Genomic DNA, 18680 nt, shown 5'->3' on the forward strand with positions numbered 1-18680 from the left:
TAGAAGAAAGATTTTCTTGATTTTTTTAATTGTTCAACCAACATCGAATATAATAATTTCGTACATATACTAGGCGATTCAGTGAAAAAATATCGTTTTGAACATTTTCTGTAAACCAATAAGCAGCAACTACGATACGTCTTAGTAAAACTTTCAACCTTAATGAAACGATATGTTTTTTGACTGAAAGGCATTGAAACTGAAATTTAAAGAATTACCATAGCTCACAATCAACGTTTGTGCATAGTTGAACTTAACTTGACAATAAATTCAACGAGCTGAGACGTCATGAAAATCGAGGAACATGTTTTTCTTGCCGATATGATCAGAAGATGGAAAAACTGGAAATTTTTTGTTTACCTCGATTTCATTCACATTTAAGTTTGAATTTGAATACCAATTTGTTCACAAATGAGAAATGATGTGAAAAATGATCCTGGTTTTTAGTAGATACATGATCAACATCAACTAGAGTTCGAAACAGTGATTCTTAACAAATTAGACCTTTAGAACATTATACACATGTTTTCAAAAACTCATATTTCAGTAATACATTCAAGTTCATTCCAGTGATTCAGCTATGATGCGGCTCAAGTTACTACATGTGTTCATAATTTCAATTCATTGGATTGCTGGTTCTCAATTAATAATACAATGTATATACACACAAACTCAAAATCTATACATGTGGCAACACTGTCAGTAGGGCAGTTTCTATTCGATGGAAATCATGTGATAACGCATACCTTTCGTTCAACGAACAAAGCAATTGGAACAGAGCAAATCCAAAACTGCTTCATTCAATCAAGCTAGAGCTTGGATTTTGTTGTTGTTCTGGACTGCGTGTGTTTTGACTGTGATATTTTTTTTTCATTTTGGTTCCAGTCAGTCTAAAATCACAAGAAAAAAAAACCTCATCAACTTATTTCGATAATCTTAAAAGTGCTTTTCAATGGATAGAGGTTTTATATTTCCACGATAAAGTAAGTTAACAGATTTTGAGTGTTGATTATATGACTTAATGGGCCATTGCTTAAACCGTAAATCATTGAGATATTATCTCGTGTGTGCAAATAAATTGAGTTATTGTACATGAAAGTTTACCTGCTAGTATTGCCTCGTTTTGCAATCTTATTATCAGCAACGAGAGTGTATTAAAAGAGACTATAAAGCAATGAACTCACTGGATTCTTACAGGCATTTCGGTGTTATCTCTGAATACGAAAGAATTGCTTAGTACCAGCAAGCATAAGGCTTTCATGCTTATTATTTCGCAAAATGACGAGTGTACCCAAGTTAACTCTAACTATAGATGACAGCAATGTAATTGAAGGCGCTAAGGAAGTATTGAAAGTAATTAGGCCCCAGTGGACGAGCGAAAGCGTCAATTTTAAGGTAATACAGAAGTTTTTCAGATATTATGATCAACAATAACGTTTGCTCTACTGAAGATTGCACATGCATTTTAAGAAATTCATCGATTTTACTTATCTTAATAAATGAATTCATCCAAAGTTTGGTATGAAGTTGGCAGAATTCTCTGCAATTAGTCATAAATCATTTGCAAACAAATGTCAGTTAATAAGGTTGATATAAACTGATAATACCGTTTATATATTCGAAATTTGACTAATGGATGTTACATAACTGTTTTAGCTTTTTACTGATGGCATAACGAATAAATTAGTTGGATGCTTCAACCAAAGTGATAACAATGCATCCAGTGATGTCGTCCTTATTCGAGTGTATGGCAATAAAACGGATTTACTCATAGATCGTCATGAAGAGACAAAAAATATAATACTACTGCATAAACATGGCTATGCACCGGCTCTATACGCGACATTTATCAATGGGTTGGCATATGAGTATGTATCTGGAAACACGTTGACTCCCGAAAGCTGCAGAGAAGAATCAATATGGAAATTGGTGGCTAAACGTATGGCTCAAATGCATAAAGTGGTTGATGAATCTTCAGTTATTGGAATAGCTGCACTACCAAAGAAAATGGAAAAATTTCTCAAGTTGATTCCTGATGTGTTTTCCGATCCAGTGAAAAATTCTAGGTAATATTTTCAGTTCGCCGTTAAAATTCTCTTCTTTCTCTTCTCTTTGAAGAGTATAAAATGGAGTGAAGGAGGCTCCTGTACAACTTTTTGCAAATTCGAAAACTAATAAGCAAATTGATTGCAATGTGGAATGTATGGGCAAACTCTGAATGTTTATATGACGATTTAAGACACCACCTTTTCACAAAATTGGAACAAAATCAAATAAGCTTTAATTAGGCCGAAACAACTTTCAAATCCTTCTTTTGTCACTCGGAGTTGGAACATCGCGAGGGGGGGACAATAAAAAATAATGCGAAAAACAAATAAATTGGAATAAATTGCACGAAATCTTGTATGCAATAAAATAATAAACTATATCATTGCACAAAACCTACAAATCAAGTAATTTTTTATCTAAAAATTCAATAAAATCAAAAATACAAACGGTGAAATAACTGTAATCTTCCAAAATTTAGTTTTTTGGTCTTGTAATCTTTCTGATACTTGATTTTTTTTACGAAATTTACATAAAATACTTCAAACTTGATTTATTTCCCCCTTCGGGTTTTTGGAAATTTCGAAGGGGAGGGGGGGTGGGGGGATGACAAAAGAAGAAATTGATATTTGTTCCAGCCTTATAGTGTTCTAAAAATAAAATCTTTTCATGCATTCATGGAGCGAAAGCGCACTTAAAAAAAGGTGTTCAAAAGTAACTAGAATGAAACGTTGATGTAACGTAAATTCTTGTATTATGTTTCAGAATATCACAGATATTTCCAAGCGCAATGGATTTAAGATCGGAGTTTAAGCATCTGTATGGGAAACTGCAAAAGTTGAACAGTCCCATAGTGTTCTGTCACAACGATTTGTTGCTAGGCAATGTAATTCACACAGCAGACAAAAATCGTGTTACATTTATCGACTATGAGTATGCTGCCTACAATCATCAAGCTTTCGACATTGGGAACCATTTTACAGAGTTTGCTGGTAAATATATATGTCTAATGTTAGCTTAAATAAATGTATATGCTTGTGTGTACATCCGAAAAGGGTGGGTGAGGGAGATGTAGGTGTAGGGGTCTAATGCATTATTTTTTGATTTATATTTTTTCAATTTATTATACTTAATTGTATGCTTTTTCCATTCCACCTTTCAGGAATTGATCAGATCGACTACGACCGCTACCCGTCAAAGGAATTTCAACTTCAATGGTTAAGTGTTTACTTGGAAGAATTCAATGGCTGCCAAAGTTCTTCAAATGAAGTTGAAAAATTGTACGTGGATGTTAATCAGTTTGCTTTGGCATCGCATTTGTTATGGACAGTCTGGGCACTTATACAAGCTGAACATTCTACCATTGACTTCGATTTTGTACGGTATTTATCATTAAGAAAATCGTGAGTAAAAGCTTCATACTGACGTTTTCACATTGATTTTAGATTTGGAGAGATGCGCTACACAGAGTATGTTCGTAGAAAAGAAGAGTTTTTATCACTAAACTACAAAGATTAATATGGATAATGGTATCATAGTGGCTTCAACCTGCTGATGCAATCAATATCTCAGTGCAACAATGAATCATTCCTTTATTATTCAGTAATATATTAAGCAACACTTTTAGAAAATGAAAATATTTTACAATGGTTAAAATTGCGATAAATATGCTGAAGCTATGTATACGTTTATAATAAAGTTATAATAAAGTGGTTGAAAAAGCACTTCATCATGAGTCTAAATGTGAACCTTCAAATAACTCCTTATCGTGCTAAAGCATAGTTTGGTCTAACTACAGTGTAAATATGAACGCTGCTACCGAGATAATTTGAAATCTGGAATATTCTAGCTAGAGTGTAAAAATTAACGCTGCTACCGGGATCATTTGAAATCGGGAATTTTCATTGGTCCCAAAGGTTACTACTTCAAATTGTTTAAACGTATTATTATTATTACTATTATTTAGCTTTTTCTTTGTTCTCATGGCAAAACCGAAAAATTAGGCTTAAGAAATTTTAGTTTCACCAAAAAAAAAAAAATGAAACCATATTCACTAATAAATTTTCTTTCAGAGATAAATCAGCAAATTGTATTCTTATAGAATTTTATACTATATTCATTGTATAAGAACAATTATACACGTTTTATGTTTATGTCTTGGCAACTTAGTCTATAATTTCTCATAGAAATCAGTTTAGTTATTTAAATGCAATGTTGGTATAGTTGGAATAACAATTTCCTAGTATAAATCACTTTTTATAAATGCATCCGTTTTTATGTTCTGCTGAAATAGTATTCATTTGGCACTCAGTAAGAAAAAATGTGGATTTTCTAGCAATTTTTTCCACTCATTCGAAAAACTCGCCATTGTAACTCCGTCTATAACACGATGATCAGCTGACCAGCTTACGTTCATGATGTGTGCTGCAATGACATTTCCTTTTGTGTCAAACCGAGGTAATAGTTTAGTTTTCCCTACCGCTCCTATTGCGACTTGAGGCGCCATTATACAAGGATGCGTGTAAGTTCCTCCAACCTGTGTACATGATAGATGTTGAATGATTTATAAATTTGCTACAATTGTTATTCGTATACTTACGACTCCAATATTCGACAGTGAAAACGTTCCATTCGCAAAGTCATCTGGATTTAATGATCCCTTGGTACCGCGTTCTTGTAAAGCATTCAATTCTAGAGCAATATCAAGAATTGATTTTGTTTCGACATTTTTAACATTAGGCACAACTAGCCCTTGAGGTGTGTGCATGGCAATGCTTATATTGTGATACGATTTTAATATCATACATTCTTTACCCTCGTCAAAAGAGCTATTCAAAATTGGAAATTTCTTCAAAGCATTTGACGCAGCTTTAACAAAGAATGGCATATAGGTCAACTTTACCCCATACGACAGTGCTTCATTTTTCAATTGATCGCGAACCAGCACTAGCTGTGATAAATCAACCTCATCACTATATGCAAAGTGTGGAATTTTCTAAAACAAAAACAGTGTACAGGTTAACAAAAACTATTGAGACTATTTTCCATACATACCAACGATTCAGTCATTGATTTGAACATTGCCTTCCCAACTCCTTTCAACGGTACAATCGTTTCAGTTTTAATGGGTGTGGTGGATCCGATATTTTTTCCTGACACATCCTGGAGAGCTAACGTGGGATGCGGTTTGACAGTGCCAACAGGAATTATATTCAAATATTCTAGAACGTCTCCCTTAAGGATGCGACCATTCCTGCCAGACGCTTTGACCTTTTGGAGATCTACTTTATTCTCCATGGCGATTCTCCGTACGGCCGGTGTAGCTAGAACTTTACTACCACCGATAATCTCAGTTGCGTTTTGCCCAAGAACATGCTCAATTTGGGCATCTTCTTCATCGGAGCTGCTTTCTTCACTACTGTCACTTTCTTCTGCTTCATCTTGAACATCAAAATCTAGCAATGGTTTTCCAACAAGGGCTATTTCATCGACGAGTTTATGCAGCTTTACAATTTTACCGTCGTAACGGCTTGTTATAGTTACCGATGCCTTGTCACTCTGCACTTCACACAAATTATCGAACTGCTCTACGACGTCCCCTTCTTTGATAAACCATTCTTTAACAGTCACTTCGCGTATTCCTTCTCCAATATCCGATAAGTTGAATGAAACGATTTTTTCAAGTCGACGAGACGTGTGTAATTGAGCGTTCGGTTGCAAAGCCTTCAAATGAAAATATTTTGAATTAAAAAATATATTTCGAGCCCATAATCATCAAAGTGTGATTTTAATTGTACATATTTTCGAACACCACACAAAAAAAATCGAATGATAAACTGAAAACAACAGTTTTTCTAAATAAATGATATGAATATCAATGTCAATCGATATCAATAACATGAATTATGTGAACAAAAACTTTTTTGACATGTTGAACTGATTGAAATTATCAATAGGATTCAATGATTCGGGTTTTTTAAATTGAAGTTATGACGCGTATGTGTGTGTCGACGGAGTTTCTCTTGGAGCGCTGGTTTAAGTTATGTAAGCATGTCGCGACAATTTGCTTGCGACGATAAGCGGTGCTATATTTACCAATTTGTGTCCTCTGGCTAGAAATTGTTGTACTAGTAAAGATACTCGGCGATGAATAAGTCCAGCCATTTGTAAGATGCGTAATCCTGACTGTCAGCGATAGCTGTTTTTTTTTTGACAACGTGGTTCGCCAGAGGTTCGAAGCTTGCTATGCTAGAGCTCGAAGATTCGGATAGTAACTGAGACAAGTTGCTTATTTCGCTTGAGTAGTGGTGGGTAGCTTAAAAGTTTTGTGTACCTACAGGTTGGCTTAAACAAACATATACATATATACTCACAGGCAGAACACTAATGAAAAATTAATTTGTTTTTAGTATTAGTATTTTTTCTTATAAAATGTTAGGAATGGAGATGTCCAAAAACTAATATTTTCTAATTGAATTCCACCGCAAAAAAGGTTGGACAAATCCAAACAAGTTGCAGAAAATAACTAGGTATTGATTCTTTTTTCTCCTCAACACACTTTTATCAGGAACTTTTTTTTTAAATTTTGACCATTGAATTTATTCATAGACGTTATCTCAAAAGCCACTTGACAGATCGCAAAACAAAATTACACATGTTTACATTTCTTCACCAGATATTATCACTGAAAATTTCATCCATTTTCATCTACGGATTTCAAAGGTAATTAACAAAAGCTAATTATGCACTTTTTTGGATCACAAACGTAAGACTACTAAAAATCGTTTTTAAAAATCGCATTCAAAACATTCCAGCTGGGGTGAATTGTACCAAACATATTGAATTGTGCGCACTTTCACCTTTAGTTGGATTAAGTCAATCACTGATGCTTACCGTAAACGGCACAGAAAAATATGGCTTCTATCAAAATAAGTTTCGTCAAAACGAATTCAATGTCAATCAAAATATAAATATTTTATTCGATGTTTGATGTATTCTCTATGCAGGCCGTTCGTAAATATCGAGTAATTTTGGTAGAACAAATTTCTACTGTATTTTTGAATAGGTAGTTATATACACAGTCTTCATCTATGGTGTGCGAGCGATTGTCGAAGCCAAATTAAGAAATAAATTAGAATTACCTGCTAATGGTAGACAAACATGTTCAAAGCTAAATGAACTATGCAAATATCAGGTACAACTTTTCTCGTAAAACATGAAATGTGAGATTATTTCCCAAAATTAGCTGATTACTTTGTCATCTGCTTGATAATGAACCTAATTTTCGACTCCTTCCCATTGTCCGATCTGGCTCAAATTTGCATAGAACATTGCGTAAGGCTCAGGATCAATTTTAGCCTGCAGAGCGTATGATTTTCAAAAGTCGGCTGATTTGGGTCACTCTTCTGAACACTAGAATGCAGTTTTGCCGCTCGAGATGTTGACTTTTCGAATTACAAGAGAATTGCTTCAATATTACGAAATTTGAAACCAAATTCACACGTACATGTATGTATGTATGTTGGTAATCCACCATGGGTGCACGGATTCACCGCAGTTTCTGCCAAAGTATGGGTTCACATCAGGGCCGTAGGAAGAACCGACTCATGGGGGGGGTTTTGGTGACAAATTTTTACCTATGATTTTTTTGTCTAACAGCACACGAATAAAAAAACATTAAAACAAATTATGTTTGTAACTATATGATTACTCATTTTAAAGTAACTTAAGTAACTTAAGAGAAGACACGAAGTGTCATTAAAATAAACCTAAAAAAATGTCACTTTAGAAAAGTGGTTCTTAGCCTTAAGGGTGAGTCTAATTTTTTTTAACGAAACCCCTAGAAACAAAATATGAAATTTGCTTTTATAGATGATAAAATTTTGTGAATTTGTTCAAAAGTGTGGTAGATCAAAGTTATTTGATTTGAGCATAAAATAAGTTTTTTTTAGGGTCGCCTTCAATTTCTTAAAAAAAAACTTATTCTATACTCAAATAAAACAAGCCCAATCTTTTAAACTCTTTTGCAAATTCCAAGATTCAAACCATTAATGAAAATTAATAAAATTTTCCAAAAAAATCAGTAAGAGATAAAAAATTTCAAATCAAGTTTGCTTGATGCAAACTTGAACTAAATTTATGATTTTAGTTTGAAATTTGGCTTTAAAAAACCGTAGTATTAATAATGTTATCCAATACACCGAAAAAATTTAAAAAAATGTGCAGATTTTTTAGGTGAAGATCAGGTACATGTTTCTTAAACAGGAAATATTTTTCATAAAGAATAAATTCCATACTAAAAATCCTGTGGATGATTCTTTTTTTAAATAATTTGGGATATTTTGCATGAATCAAAACTTAGAAAATTAACTCAAATTCTATTTTTTATCTGTGATTTTCAGCTGAATTGTGTACACAAACTTAATCTGATAAAAACTTTGAAATCTGGAAATTGAATTGACAAACAAATTTTTGAGTTTGTGTTTTCTTGAATTTCTCAACAATTTTTTTTGTAGAGAAATGAATCCAACTTAGATGAAATTTCAGGGACTAGATAAGAGAAAATCGATTTCGAAAAACATGCGAAAAAAATACGCCAGGTTGGTCTCCTGTAGTAGAATGTTAATACATGGGCCCCGGAGAGGCGCAAGATGTGGGTTCAAGTCTCACCGGGAGACAAGGCGAATTTTTTTCGCATGTTTTTCAACATCGATTTTCTCTTATCTAGTCCCTGAAATTTCGTCTAAGTTGGATTCATTTCTCTACAAAAAAAGTTTCGCTGACTGAATGTTTGAGTCAAGACCCATCTCTGGGTCGCAATTTAAAAATTTCTCAACAATTTTATGTTGATTGAAAAATTTATTCACAAGCTAAAATTTTTTCTGAATTTTCAATCCGAATTCTAAACCTGAGTTCAAAAATTGAACTTTGAATCTATTTCCGAATTTCAATACGATTTCCGAAATGTACAAAAAATACGATTTCCGATCCTAATTCCAGGTCAGAACTTCATGAACCAAATCTTAGAGACCCCATTCATGAATCTATTATTAAAATTCTGTAGTGCTGGTTTAATCTTAATTCATTATTTCAATTATTTATTTTTTATCTGTTTTGTGAATCTGATTTAAAATGTGAATTTCGAATGATGAATCAAAATCTGGTTTTCAATTTTGGATCGCCACGTAGATGCTTCAAATGTTTAAATTTTGTGTTACAATAAAGTTAAAGAACTTCGAATTTGAATATAAAACAAATTTCTTCTTTTTTCATATTCGGAAAACTATTATCAAAATATTGAAAATGCATTTGATTTTCGAAATACATGATTCAAATTTGATATGAAATGCAATACCGAATTGGAACAAAGATTTCAAATCAGCTTTTCATTCCTAATTTCTTACAATTATTCGAACTGAAAATCAAGAATCCTTAACTTGATATAAAATCAGAAATACGAAAATATATAGAAATACAATTTTGGTTATAGGAATATGGAACCAGAATCTCCAAAATGGGTTTAATTTAAAATTCAATATTCAGACCTTAATTTATATGATAAGGTAGCGAAATGCCCGGTTTTAACCGGGTTGGCCCGGATATTTAATATAAAATTTGGGAAAAGTCCGGTCCGATCCGGTTGCCCAGATTTCATTGGAAAAGCCCGGATTTTGCCCGGGTTTGTTCTCATTCTCATTCTTAAATCAAACCTAAAAAAACAAATTGTGATGTAATTTTTTATATGCATGCGTCCGAAATTTATGCAGCAAGTTTCAAAAAAATATTATGAAAGGTTTTTCAAGTTATTTTTTCTAGATTTTTGATGAGCAATTCCTAAGTTTTCAATCAAATTTGCCCGGTTTTGCCTTGATTTGGTCGACAATTTTTGAATCAAATACCCTGATTTTGTCAGGTTTCTATATAAAACAGCCCGGATCCGTGCTGAAAAAAAAATCTGACAACCATATTCTATGAACAAGTGAGAAAATTTTGAAAAACTGTAGCAGAATTTTGAACTTGAAATGGGTTTTTGAGGTTTTTGTATTAGTTTTTAGTTCAGATAGTTACTCTTGAATATCTTTGCTCTATTATCATAATTTGATTATGAATTACAAATATTTAGTGTAGAGTAGAATACCTCGCTTGCTTTTTGGACCCTCATGGGGGGGGGGGTTTAACCCCCAAAACCCCCCCCGTTCCTACGGCCATGGTTCACATGCATTCCTTAGATTATTAGGTTCGACAAATCTCCAATGCAGCGCGCCACCATACCCGGACCCCATGGCTTCGTATGAACTGTTATGTGGTGAATGTATTGCGTGTGTAGATGTAGGTATATTGTGGAAGAACGAATCAATCAGGTGGGCTAGTTTACTTACAGATATATTCCGGCATCCGTGTATATGTATATACCTGGCCAGCTGGCAACTGATTGAACATTCCAATTATATAGTTAGTTATATAATGAAACACATCTTACCTGTCGGCCCCGCTTATGGGATTCGAACCCAAAAGTTTTTCTTGCCGATACCGGGAATCGAACCCAATACGCCTGGCGTACCAATACCAGACTCGCGCCAGCCTATCCACTAGACCACATCGGCGCTTGAAACCAAATTCACACGTACATACCTCTTAAAGCTTGTAACCGGTTGGTTACAAATCGTTTGATTTTTGTTTTCATTTTTGTAGTATTGTATATTTAGCTCTAGAAAATTCATGTTCCTTGTCGAGTCTCACAACAAGATAGCACCACAGTAGGCTACATTTTACTGCTGGCTGCTGTCAATTCACAGAGGAGGAAAAGGAGGAAAGAAAAAGAGAACATGGAAGGCGAAAAGGAAGCTTGCTTCAGGAAAATTCGCTCTCTTCTATATCAGGCGTCCGTGTGTGAAGTCTAGTCCCCGTTTAGTGTTGTGAAGTTCCAAGGAATTCGCCCGGAAACGCCGGTTAGCTTCCCCACGGCTCGGCCCGCAGATCCTTGTGATCTCGCGCCTAATCGTAATAGGATCATCATCTTCGTCCTCGGGTTCTGTGGATCCCTAATTATCAAGGAGGACTTCTCTTCTCGGCCTGTCCGGATACGGGGCACTCTCGTGGGCAGGCCGATTAAAAGCCAAAGAAGCAAGACGCCTGCAACGACCGAGTCCAGCAACGCCCGCTGGCGCCGACGGTTTCGGCACCCCGTCGATACGCCATTACATCGACGGCCCTCCTGCTTCCGGAACTGGATTTCCGGAACTGCGACGTCGCGACAGAACAGCACCAGCAGCAGCACATCACGGTTAGTGAACCAATTACACGCCACACAAGACACAGAAAATTGTTTATACACACAGACAACACGCCACAAGAAAACTTTAAATAAAAAACATAGAAACATGAAATTTCCCGATTTGTTGTATTTTACCCGAAAAGTCCTTGGTTACCCAGTAGCCAGCCGGCCCTGAGGTTCCGTACTCTTAGAGTACCTTGCCTTGGCTGGTCTAGCCGCTGCTTTTCTATCCGTAACAAGCTTTATTTCTCCTTAAATACGGGAACTCATTAGCTTTTTATCGCTTTTATTTCGTTTTGAATAAATGAGATTGATCTTTTTCGACAAATTTATTGTGTTGTTTAGCATTGTTAGAACTGTTGAAATTTTACCGTAACAATCTTAAAGACTTTCTGTTCATAAAATGATGATGCTTTTTGTCTGATAATTTTTTGCCCAAGGTGGTTTCCTTCCAATGTACAGCTTCAGGAAAATGGATGTACAGAATAAATAGTACCTATAATTTCTTTTTTTATTTATTTTTATTTTTTCTCCAATATAGTTACATTAAGTAAGCTGAAAATTTACTCTTACTGTTTTCCATTTAACAGATCTTGTTGTGTTGCGATGTTAGAATTAGATCTGTAAAATTTCCATTCTGTTTCCTACGTGACAATCACTGAAGCTTCACAGCGTTTCATTTTTACCATTATGCTCAATTTGGAAAACGTTATACACCACAAATATACTTTAGTTTCATTTTTCGAATGTCGCTTCAGCTGAAAATCACTTGTCGAATCTGTACATTTTATAAATATAGAATTTCATATAAATAATTTCGGTAGCGCTTTAGCTTTGACGAATCGCAACATGCTTGGATAATCATCGTTCTTTATTTTGCGCTCACAAGACAGCTCAGATGATTAGTCATTAACTTCGACACTTCGCATGTATATATAGTTTCTGTTTTTTTTTTTGGATTTTTATGTTATGTTTTACTGACAATGTATATTTCTATATAATAATAATTCTTCATTTTATCAATATTCCATGATACGTCGTTAATTCATTTATATTTATAATTATAATAGACAGCATAGCATAGGAAGACGTTAATACCTGCATTAGACATGATGTACAAAATTATATTTTCTCACAAAGAGATATCGATTGTATTTTGCAAATTTTTTCTTAGTTATGGCATACCATGCTGTTTTGGTAGGTTGTAAATGTAGTTATTGTTTTCCGTACTTTCATAAACGTTACATCTTACCTTTTTATGGAGTTTTTTTGTTGCCAATCGATAACCTGCTTTAATATACACTGGTTAAAGTGACTAAAAGCTAGGTTATGTTTGACAAATAGATTAACCATAAACGAACTCCATAAGACTCGAATTTACTTAATTAATAGAGGATAACTGTTTGGAACCAAGTGTTATAATCTTTTAAACTTAAGTTAACTTGTGTCGAACAAATCCAAATATCTGGTACTAATCGACCAACTATGAAAACTTCTTGATTACGTTTTCAATCAAAATGAAAACACTTTATAACGGCACCCATTCAAAAACTTTTTTCTACATGAAGTTTGTAGAAAAATATAAATTTATATTCATGTCATTTTGTTTTTTTTTTCTATCTTAGTAGCACCATATAACGAACACAACAGTTTCAGACGAGTTTCAATCTACAATCATTCAATAAACATTCATTCAACATTCAATAACAGCAATATAATGTTCATCTTTTTTCCGATAGCCATTATCAGATTACGTAAAGCAGTACATTAAAATGCGCTAATGACAATCGAAAGTGATACTTTTACATTTACTTTTTTTGCAGGATATATGTTTGTGCACTGTTTTTCGGTTTAACAGCTTAAACTTAAAAAAAAAAACTATAAAAGAAATGAACATTTGTAATCAGTGATTAGAAAATTTTCCAGGTTTTAAGAACACTTGTATGTGTATAAAGTTTTGTTCATATGCATATCAAAATTATTTGAAAAAAAAAAGTTTATGTTTGGTCTCAAGACTTCTTGTTTTTTTAAATGTTTGTTTGAAAATTATGAAGATTTGATCATCAATCAATTTGTTGATTCGATCAATCTGATAAGACTATCATCTGAATAACAGTATTGCCTCCGTGTCATCCTCTTGACTAATACACATGCCAAATTTGGTTTGCTGTTTCCATGTTTTTTTCATCACTATCGAGATACTTCTTTATTACTTAACATGTAGCCATGTATTGCTTAACAAATGATATGTTTATAACGTGCATTTTGTTTGCAGGTATTTTGTGCATAAAATTTAGCTGAATTTTGCCTTACAGCATAAAATGGAAGTCATTTGTATGGAAACAAAAAGGCAAGGCAATGTTAGAATTAATTTTCCTAATGCATTATTGAAATCATCATCAAAACTGTCGTTCTTTTTCGTTATATGGCAATGATTAGTCGCTAGTTTTTCAATTATTTACCTAATATCTTACCTTATGTCTTTGTCATTTTATCATTTTGTTTGCTTCTTATATCTCATTGAATCATGTTATTTTACGTTGTGAGTTGAAACATAGAGATTTGGTTTACCTTTTACAATTCAAATGAAATAAAATCGAGCTCTCTTTTAAATTGTTCCACTATAGTATGTACTGTTCGAGACTTTCGGTTAGGGTTTAGTATTGTTTCATGATAGATGTTCCAAAGCCTTGTCTCTTAGAACTCCAGAGAAAAAGTGCTTTATATACAAACAGCTGATTTGGGTGACGAGACACGCACTTTTTTCATTTTTTTTTAAATTTTCCTTGGAGACGTTTTTATTTTTGATCAAACATGCATATACGCTTTTATGAGATTTTTTTTTACTTCCTGCTGGTTGTGAGAGAAATTCAGTTATCATTATTTTGTTTTTTTTTTAATTGGAGATGTTTCGTTAAAATGGTATTTGTGACAGATTTCAAACAACATTTAAAGCTTTTTAGTTTATCATATCATGTTTTGCTAGGTTCAGTTTTTTGTATATCTGCATCGGCAATCCATTATTTTTACGTTCTATTGTTTTTTTTGCGTTATATGTATGATGAATTGTCACTGTTCTAATAATGCCGGTGTTTGTATTGGTAGGTCATAAGACTTATTTTACGTTCATTTTTATGTTGCGTTCCAAAACACTGAAACAGTAACCTGTAGATATATTAAGTTAGTATTCCCGGCTCTACGAGATTATTTAAAAAATAAATGATTTCTCTTTGTTGTACATTTGTGTTGTTGTATGTTTAGTGTAATTGTAGTTTAATTGACCAGTTTAGAGAAGAAAATTGAACGCATTTACGAACATTGTCTCAATCTTTCATTACATTTTCTAGTCTATTCTGTTATTTTTTTATCTAGGAGTGTTAAGTTTCCAACAAATTGTAATCTTCATTCAAAGTCGAATGTGTGACAAAATAACGCTTTTCGTTATTGGCAATGCAGTATTTTTATCTGCAATTATGACAGCATATAGAAATTTGATTAGTTAAAATTAATATTCCATATTCAAGCTGTTGGGTAGGTTCTCAAAAATCACCAGTCTTTTGCTAATAAAAGTTCTTAATAAAAAATGGGCTAAAATTTGGCTCAATTAAAAAAACTGTAAGGTTACTCTTATCCTCAAGCATGTTTCGGCACCAATGTTTGAAATTAGCACAATCTCCAAATAAACAATTTAGAAATTTGCATTCCATTTTCAAAGGTTCAAAAATTTTTAATTGTTTTTATTTTTATTTTGTTGAATTTAGATTATCATAACAACTTTCCAGATTTGTAGTTGTCTAATTAAAGATACGTTTTCAAATTACAGAATCATTCCTGATATCCGGTATCGACAATATTTGTAGCTTCAAAATGTTTGGTCATTCGGAATCATCTTCGAAAAAATAGGAAGTGTAGAATTCATCTGTTGATTGTGGTTGAAAACCGATCCAATTTCTCTCTTCTAATTGGATATGAGTGAGATCATAAACATGCTCTTAGAAAAATACTTCTATTGAAAATCAGAACAGGAAATCATTTAACAAAACAGAAGAAATGACGTGAGGTATATTATTTCATAAACAAAACATTTGCTTTACCGATTTAGACCGACTCGACTTAAATTCGTTTACTCTCAAACAAGCATTTTGTGACCTTTTTCTTAATATGCGTAATGCAGTAGATGAAAATTTGAAATGGGAGTTTACATTTGATATTCTGAAAACTAAATTCAAATAATTTAAATTTAATTAAGTTTGTTTCGTAAAAATATGTTTCAGTCATATACATATAATAGATAGATACAAACAAATTGAACATGACTCTTAGTAAATTGATGTCAATCAATTTTGAAGTTAAATAGCCTTCACGCTTCTTCATTTTAACTCAAATTTAAGTATGACCGATGTTCAAAACATAGTTCGATTCTATGAACTTAAAGTTGAGTACCCTTATTTCCCCTTGCGATGGTTCAAAACGGAGTTCGAACTGCGAACTCAAAGTTGATCCCTTTTTTTCCTTCGGCGAGGGAGCAAAGCTGAGTTCGACCTTATGAACTAGAAATTGAACTCACTTTTTTGGACTGAAAACACTTAGCGAGTTCAGTTCGAACTGGAACAGCAACCAACGAACACGACGCAAAATTTTGTCGTTCCGGAACAATTACCGGAAGACTATCATAATGGAATGTCCCCCGTGTCATCGTTAAATTATGTCCGTCATTGTAATCATATGGTGGGCGGCTTGAAATGTCCGGAAACTTCCGGATGTTATTTACTTACCGTGGGAAGTAACATCCGGAAGTTTTCTTTGACCGGGAGTGTCAAAACTTTCCACCGCTCTGTAATTGCAATGCAATGTACCGGAACAGCTACATCCGGGTACAAAAAAATTGAACCATCCTTTAATTCCCTGAAAATAAACAACCCTCGAATAAAAAGGATAAATTTGATTTCGGCTGCCGAACTTAGTATTCAGTATGCCTATCTGAACTTAGTTTTGCGATTACCCAGTCGAACTCAAAGTTGAGGGCTGCCACTGAAGTGCTGTTTTGAACCAAAACTACTTAATTTTGAGTTTAAAAAAAGGAGCGTGTTGAAAATAAAGTTTAATGCATTTGTGATTTTTGTAGAATTTTAAGTATTTCAAAATAAATTTTTCTAATATATTTAAACTACAAATGTCTGATGCAATTTTAACCAGCCTAAAAATTTCCTTAGTTTGTCACTCTTCTATACGTCTACAAACTTATTTTCGATTTTACCAATATTATTAAACTAACTCCGCCTATTTTTTGGCCCTTCTAGACTAAAAGTCTTATAAATTAGGTCATACTTTTTTGGTTTTCTTAATATTCAACACAAAGCGCATCATGCATTCACCGATTCAAATCTAATTATATTAGGCTACACGTTTTCGATTTGGCTGGTTTATGAAAAAGAAAATAATATAAATAGGTGTTAATCTATACATAATAGATTTCACATTTATATTTTAAGTTTTAGATGCCTATTTTTCATCCTCCACACGTTGTGCAAATTCTGTACAGTGGATGTTTGTTGATCAGGTTGAACAATGGAATCTGTGAAAGAATTGAAATAATTAGTATTTGTTTGAAAACTATAGAAAATAGATGTTAAGGTAAAGAGATATGATTAACGTTTCTTACATTAAAAAAAAAATCAAATCATCGGTTGAAAATTTATTTGCTGATTGCTTTATTCAAATGACTATATTGAAGAAACATGTCGGCAATATAGATGAGTCTGTAATTTTTGTTATTTTTTTCATTTATTGTTTTTCAATAGCTTTAATTTTCTCATTTTCATCTCTTTGACAGTCGCGAAACAGATGGATGTGTTTATATCAAGCCTTTTTCGATCGGTTTTGAAAAATGATACGCATTCATAGCCACATGCTACACACATTGATGGACAGAACCACTAGGGATAGAAAGCTTCTTTATGCACGTCTTCGTACGGAAAAGTTTCTAGAGAGAAGATGATTCCGTGACCAGCATGTTTGAATGAATTCAAGCAAAGATTGGGATGTTTTGAGTTGTAAAGGTCACCTATACATATACTTTTACGCTGGAAGCCATTCATCTAATCATTACATTATTTTATTCTAGGAAAATAGATAGGTATACAATTTGTTGTATAATTTACTCTTTATACAAGAATGTAAAATAATGAATAATACTAAACTTTTCAGCCCCTCAATCTTCTTCAAATGCCAAGTTTTTGATTGATTGAACTATCAATTATTGGAAAGGGACGTTCCAAACGCTAAAACTTTCAAATAAAACCTTTTCCACAAACCAATAAAATAGTGATAAGAAAAAGTTTGAAGTTCATTTTAAGATTGATGACAAAACTCTTAATTTATCTGCTTTCCTTCGACATATGTTTCTTCCGATGATTTCGACCTAAATTTTCCACATGCGGCTTGAAAACGTAGGGAATGATGGTGACTTTTCAATGCTTTTGTTTGATAATGTTCACGTTGCTGAGACACGATGAATTTAAATTTTTAGAGAAGTTATGTATAAAGACATGAGAATGAACTTCAAATATTCATTAGTAAGAACAAATGCAGTCTCAAAAGAAACCATAAAAATAAAAATCCATATTTGTTATCTGTTTTCAAAACACTAAAGGCCAGAAAACGTTGTGATCCCAAATTAAGCTCAGAATCCCGAAAAAACGCTTCTAAAGGCCAGAAAACGCATTTTAAAGTTTTGATCCCAAATTGAGCTCAGAATCACGGAAAGAACGCTTCTGAAGGCCAGAAAACGCATTATGAAGTTTTGATCCAAAATTAAGCTCAGAATTCCGGATACTTCTATAGGCCAGAAAACGCATTATGAAGTTTTGGTCCCAAATTAAGCTCAGAATTCCGGACGCTTCTATAGGCCAGAAATCGCATTTTAAAGTTGTGATCCCAAATTAAGCTCAGAATCCCGAAAAACGGCTTCTAAAGGCCAGATATCGCATTTTAAAGTTGTGATCCCAAATTAAGCTCAGAATCCCGAAAAACGGCTTCTAAAGGCCAGAAATCGCATTTTAAAGTTGTGATCCCAAATTAAGCTCAGAATCCCGAAAAACGGCTTCTAAAGGCCAGAAATCGCATTTTAAAGTTGTTATCCCAAATTAAGCTCAGAATCCCGAAAAACGGCTTCTAAAGGCCAGAAATCGCATTTTAAAGTTGTGATCCCAAATTAAGCTCAGAATCCCGAAAAACGGCTTCTAAATTAAGCTCAGAATCCCGAAAAAACGCTTCTAGAGGCAAGAAATCGCATTTTAATGTTGTGATCCCAAATTAAGCTCAGAATCCCGAAAAAACGCTTATAAATACCAGAAATCGC

General features: G+C 33.4%; 3 protein-coding genes across 8 annotated transcripts in view; 1 reads left to right on the forward strand and 2 right to left on the reverse strand.

The window, feature by feature from the left end:
* The first annotated feature begins 724 nt into the window (after nt 1–724).
* Nucleotides 725–3686, forward strand: LOC129739065 (ethanolamine kinase). Its single transcript, XM_055730443.1, has 6 exons — nt 725–983; nt 1198–1395; nt 1657–2066; nt 2812–3038; nt 3209–3428; nt 3492–3686. The coding sequence occupies exons 2-6, from the start codon at nt 1279–1281 to the stop codon at nt 3562–3564; spliced, it is 1047 nt and encodes a 348-aa protein (XP_055586418.1). The 5' UTR covers nt 725–983; nt 1198–1278; the 3' UTR covers nt 3565–3686.
* Nucleotides 3687–4123: 437 nt separating this feature from the next.
* LOC129739064 (lipoamide acyltransferase component of branched-chain alpha-keto acid dehydrogenase complex, mitochondrial) lies at nt 4124–6479 on the reverse strand. Its single transcript, XM_055730442.1, has 4 exons — nt 6142–6479; nt 5101–5769; nt 4646–5041; nt 4124–4582 (listed from the first exon to the last, which is right to left on the reverse strand). Exons 1-4 carry the CDS (start codon nt 6208–6210, stop codon nt 4343–4345), a joined length of 1374 nt encoding a protein of 457 aa, XP_055586417.1. The 5' UTR covers nt 6211–6479; the 3' UTR covers nt 4124–4342.
* A 6105-nt stretch (nt 6480–12584) lies between these two features.
* Nucleotides 12585–18680, reverse strand: part of LOC129750986 (uncharacterized) — a 216255-nt gene continuing 210159 nt past the window's right edge. For all 6 annotated transcript variants that reach the window (XM_055746257.1, XM_055746241.1, XM_055746227.1 and 3 more), the window contains exon 11: nt 12585–16895. The gene's annotated coding sequence lies outside the window, so the exon portion shown is untranslated. The remainder of the gene's footprint in view (nt 16896–18680) is intronic.

The sequence above is a fragment of the Uranotaenia lowii genome, chromosome 1 (assembly GCF_029784155.1).
Source record: "Uranotaenia lowii strain MFRU-FL chromosome 1, ASM2978415v1, whole genome shotgun sequence".
Lineage (NCBI taxonomy): Eukaryota > Metazoa > Arthropoda > Insecta > Diptera > Culicidae > Uranotaenia > Uranotaenia lowii.

Bases quoted from the DNA above. Each gene is read 5' to 3' on its own strand.
- LOC129739065 (XM_055730443.1), top strand. From the start codon at position 1,279: ATGACGAGTGTACCCAAGTTAACTCTAACTATAGATGACAGCAATGTA. The intron at 1,396-1,656 runs GTAATACAGAAG...TAACTGTTTTAG, and splicing joins GCGAAAGCGTCAATTTTAAG to CTTTTTACTGATGGCATAAC. The intron at 2,067-2,811 runs GTAATATTTTCA...ATTATGTTTCAG, and splicing joins GATCCAGTGAAAAATTCTAG to AATATCACAGATATTTCCAA.
- LOC129739064 (XM_055730442.1), bottom strand. From the start codon at position 6,210: ATGGCTGGACTTATTCATCGCCGAGTATCTTTACTAGTACAACAATTT. The intron at 5,770-6,141 runs GTAAATATAGCA...TTTCATTTGAAG, and splicing joins TAGCCAGAGGACACAAATTG to GCTTTGCAACCGAACGCTCA. The intron at 5,042-5,100 runs GTATGTATGGAA...TTTTTGTTTTAG, and splicing joins AATCAATGACTGAATCGTTG to AAAATTCCACACTTTGCATA.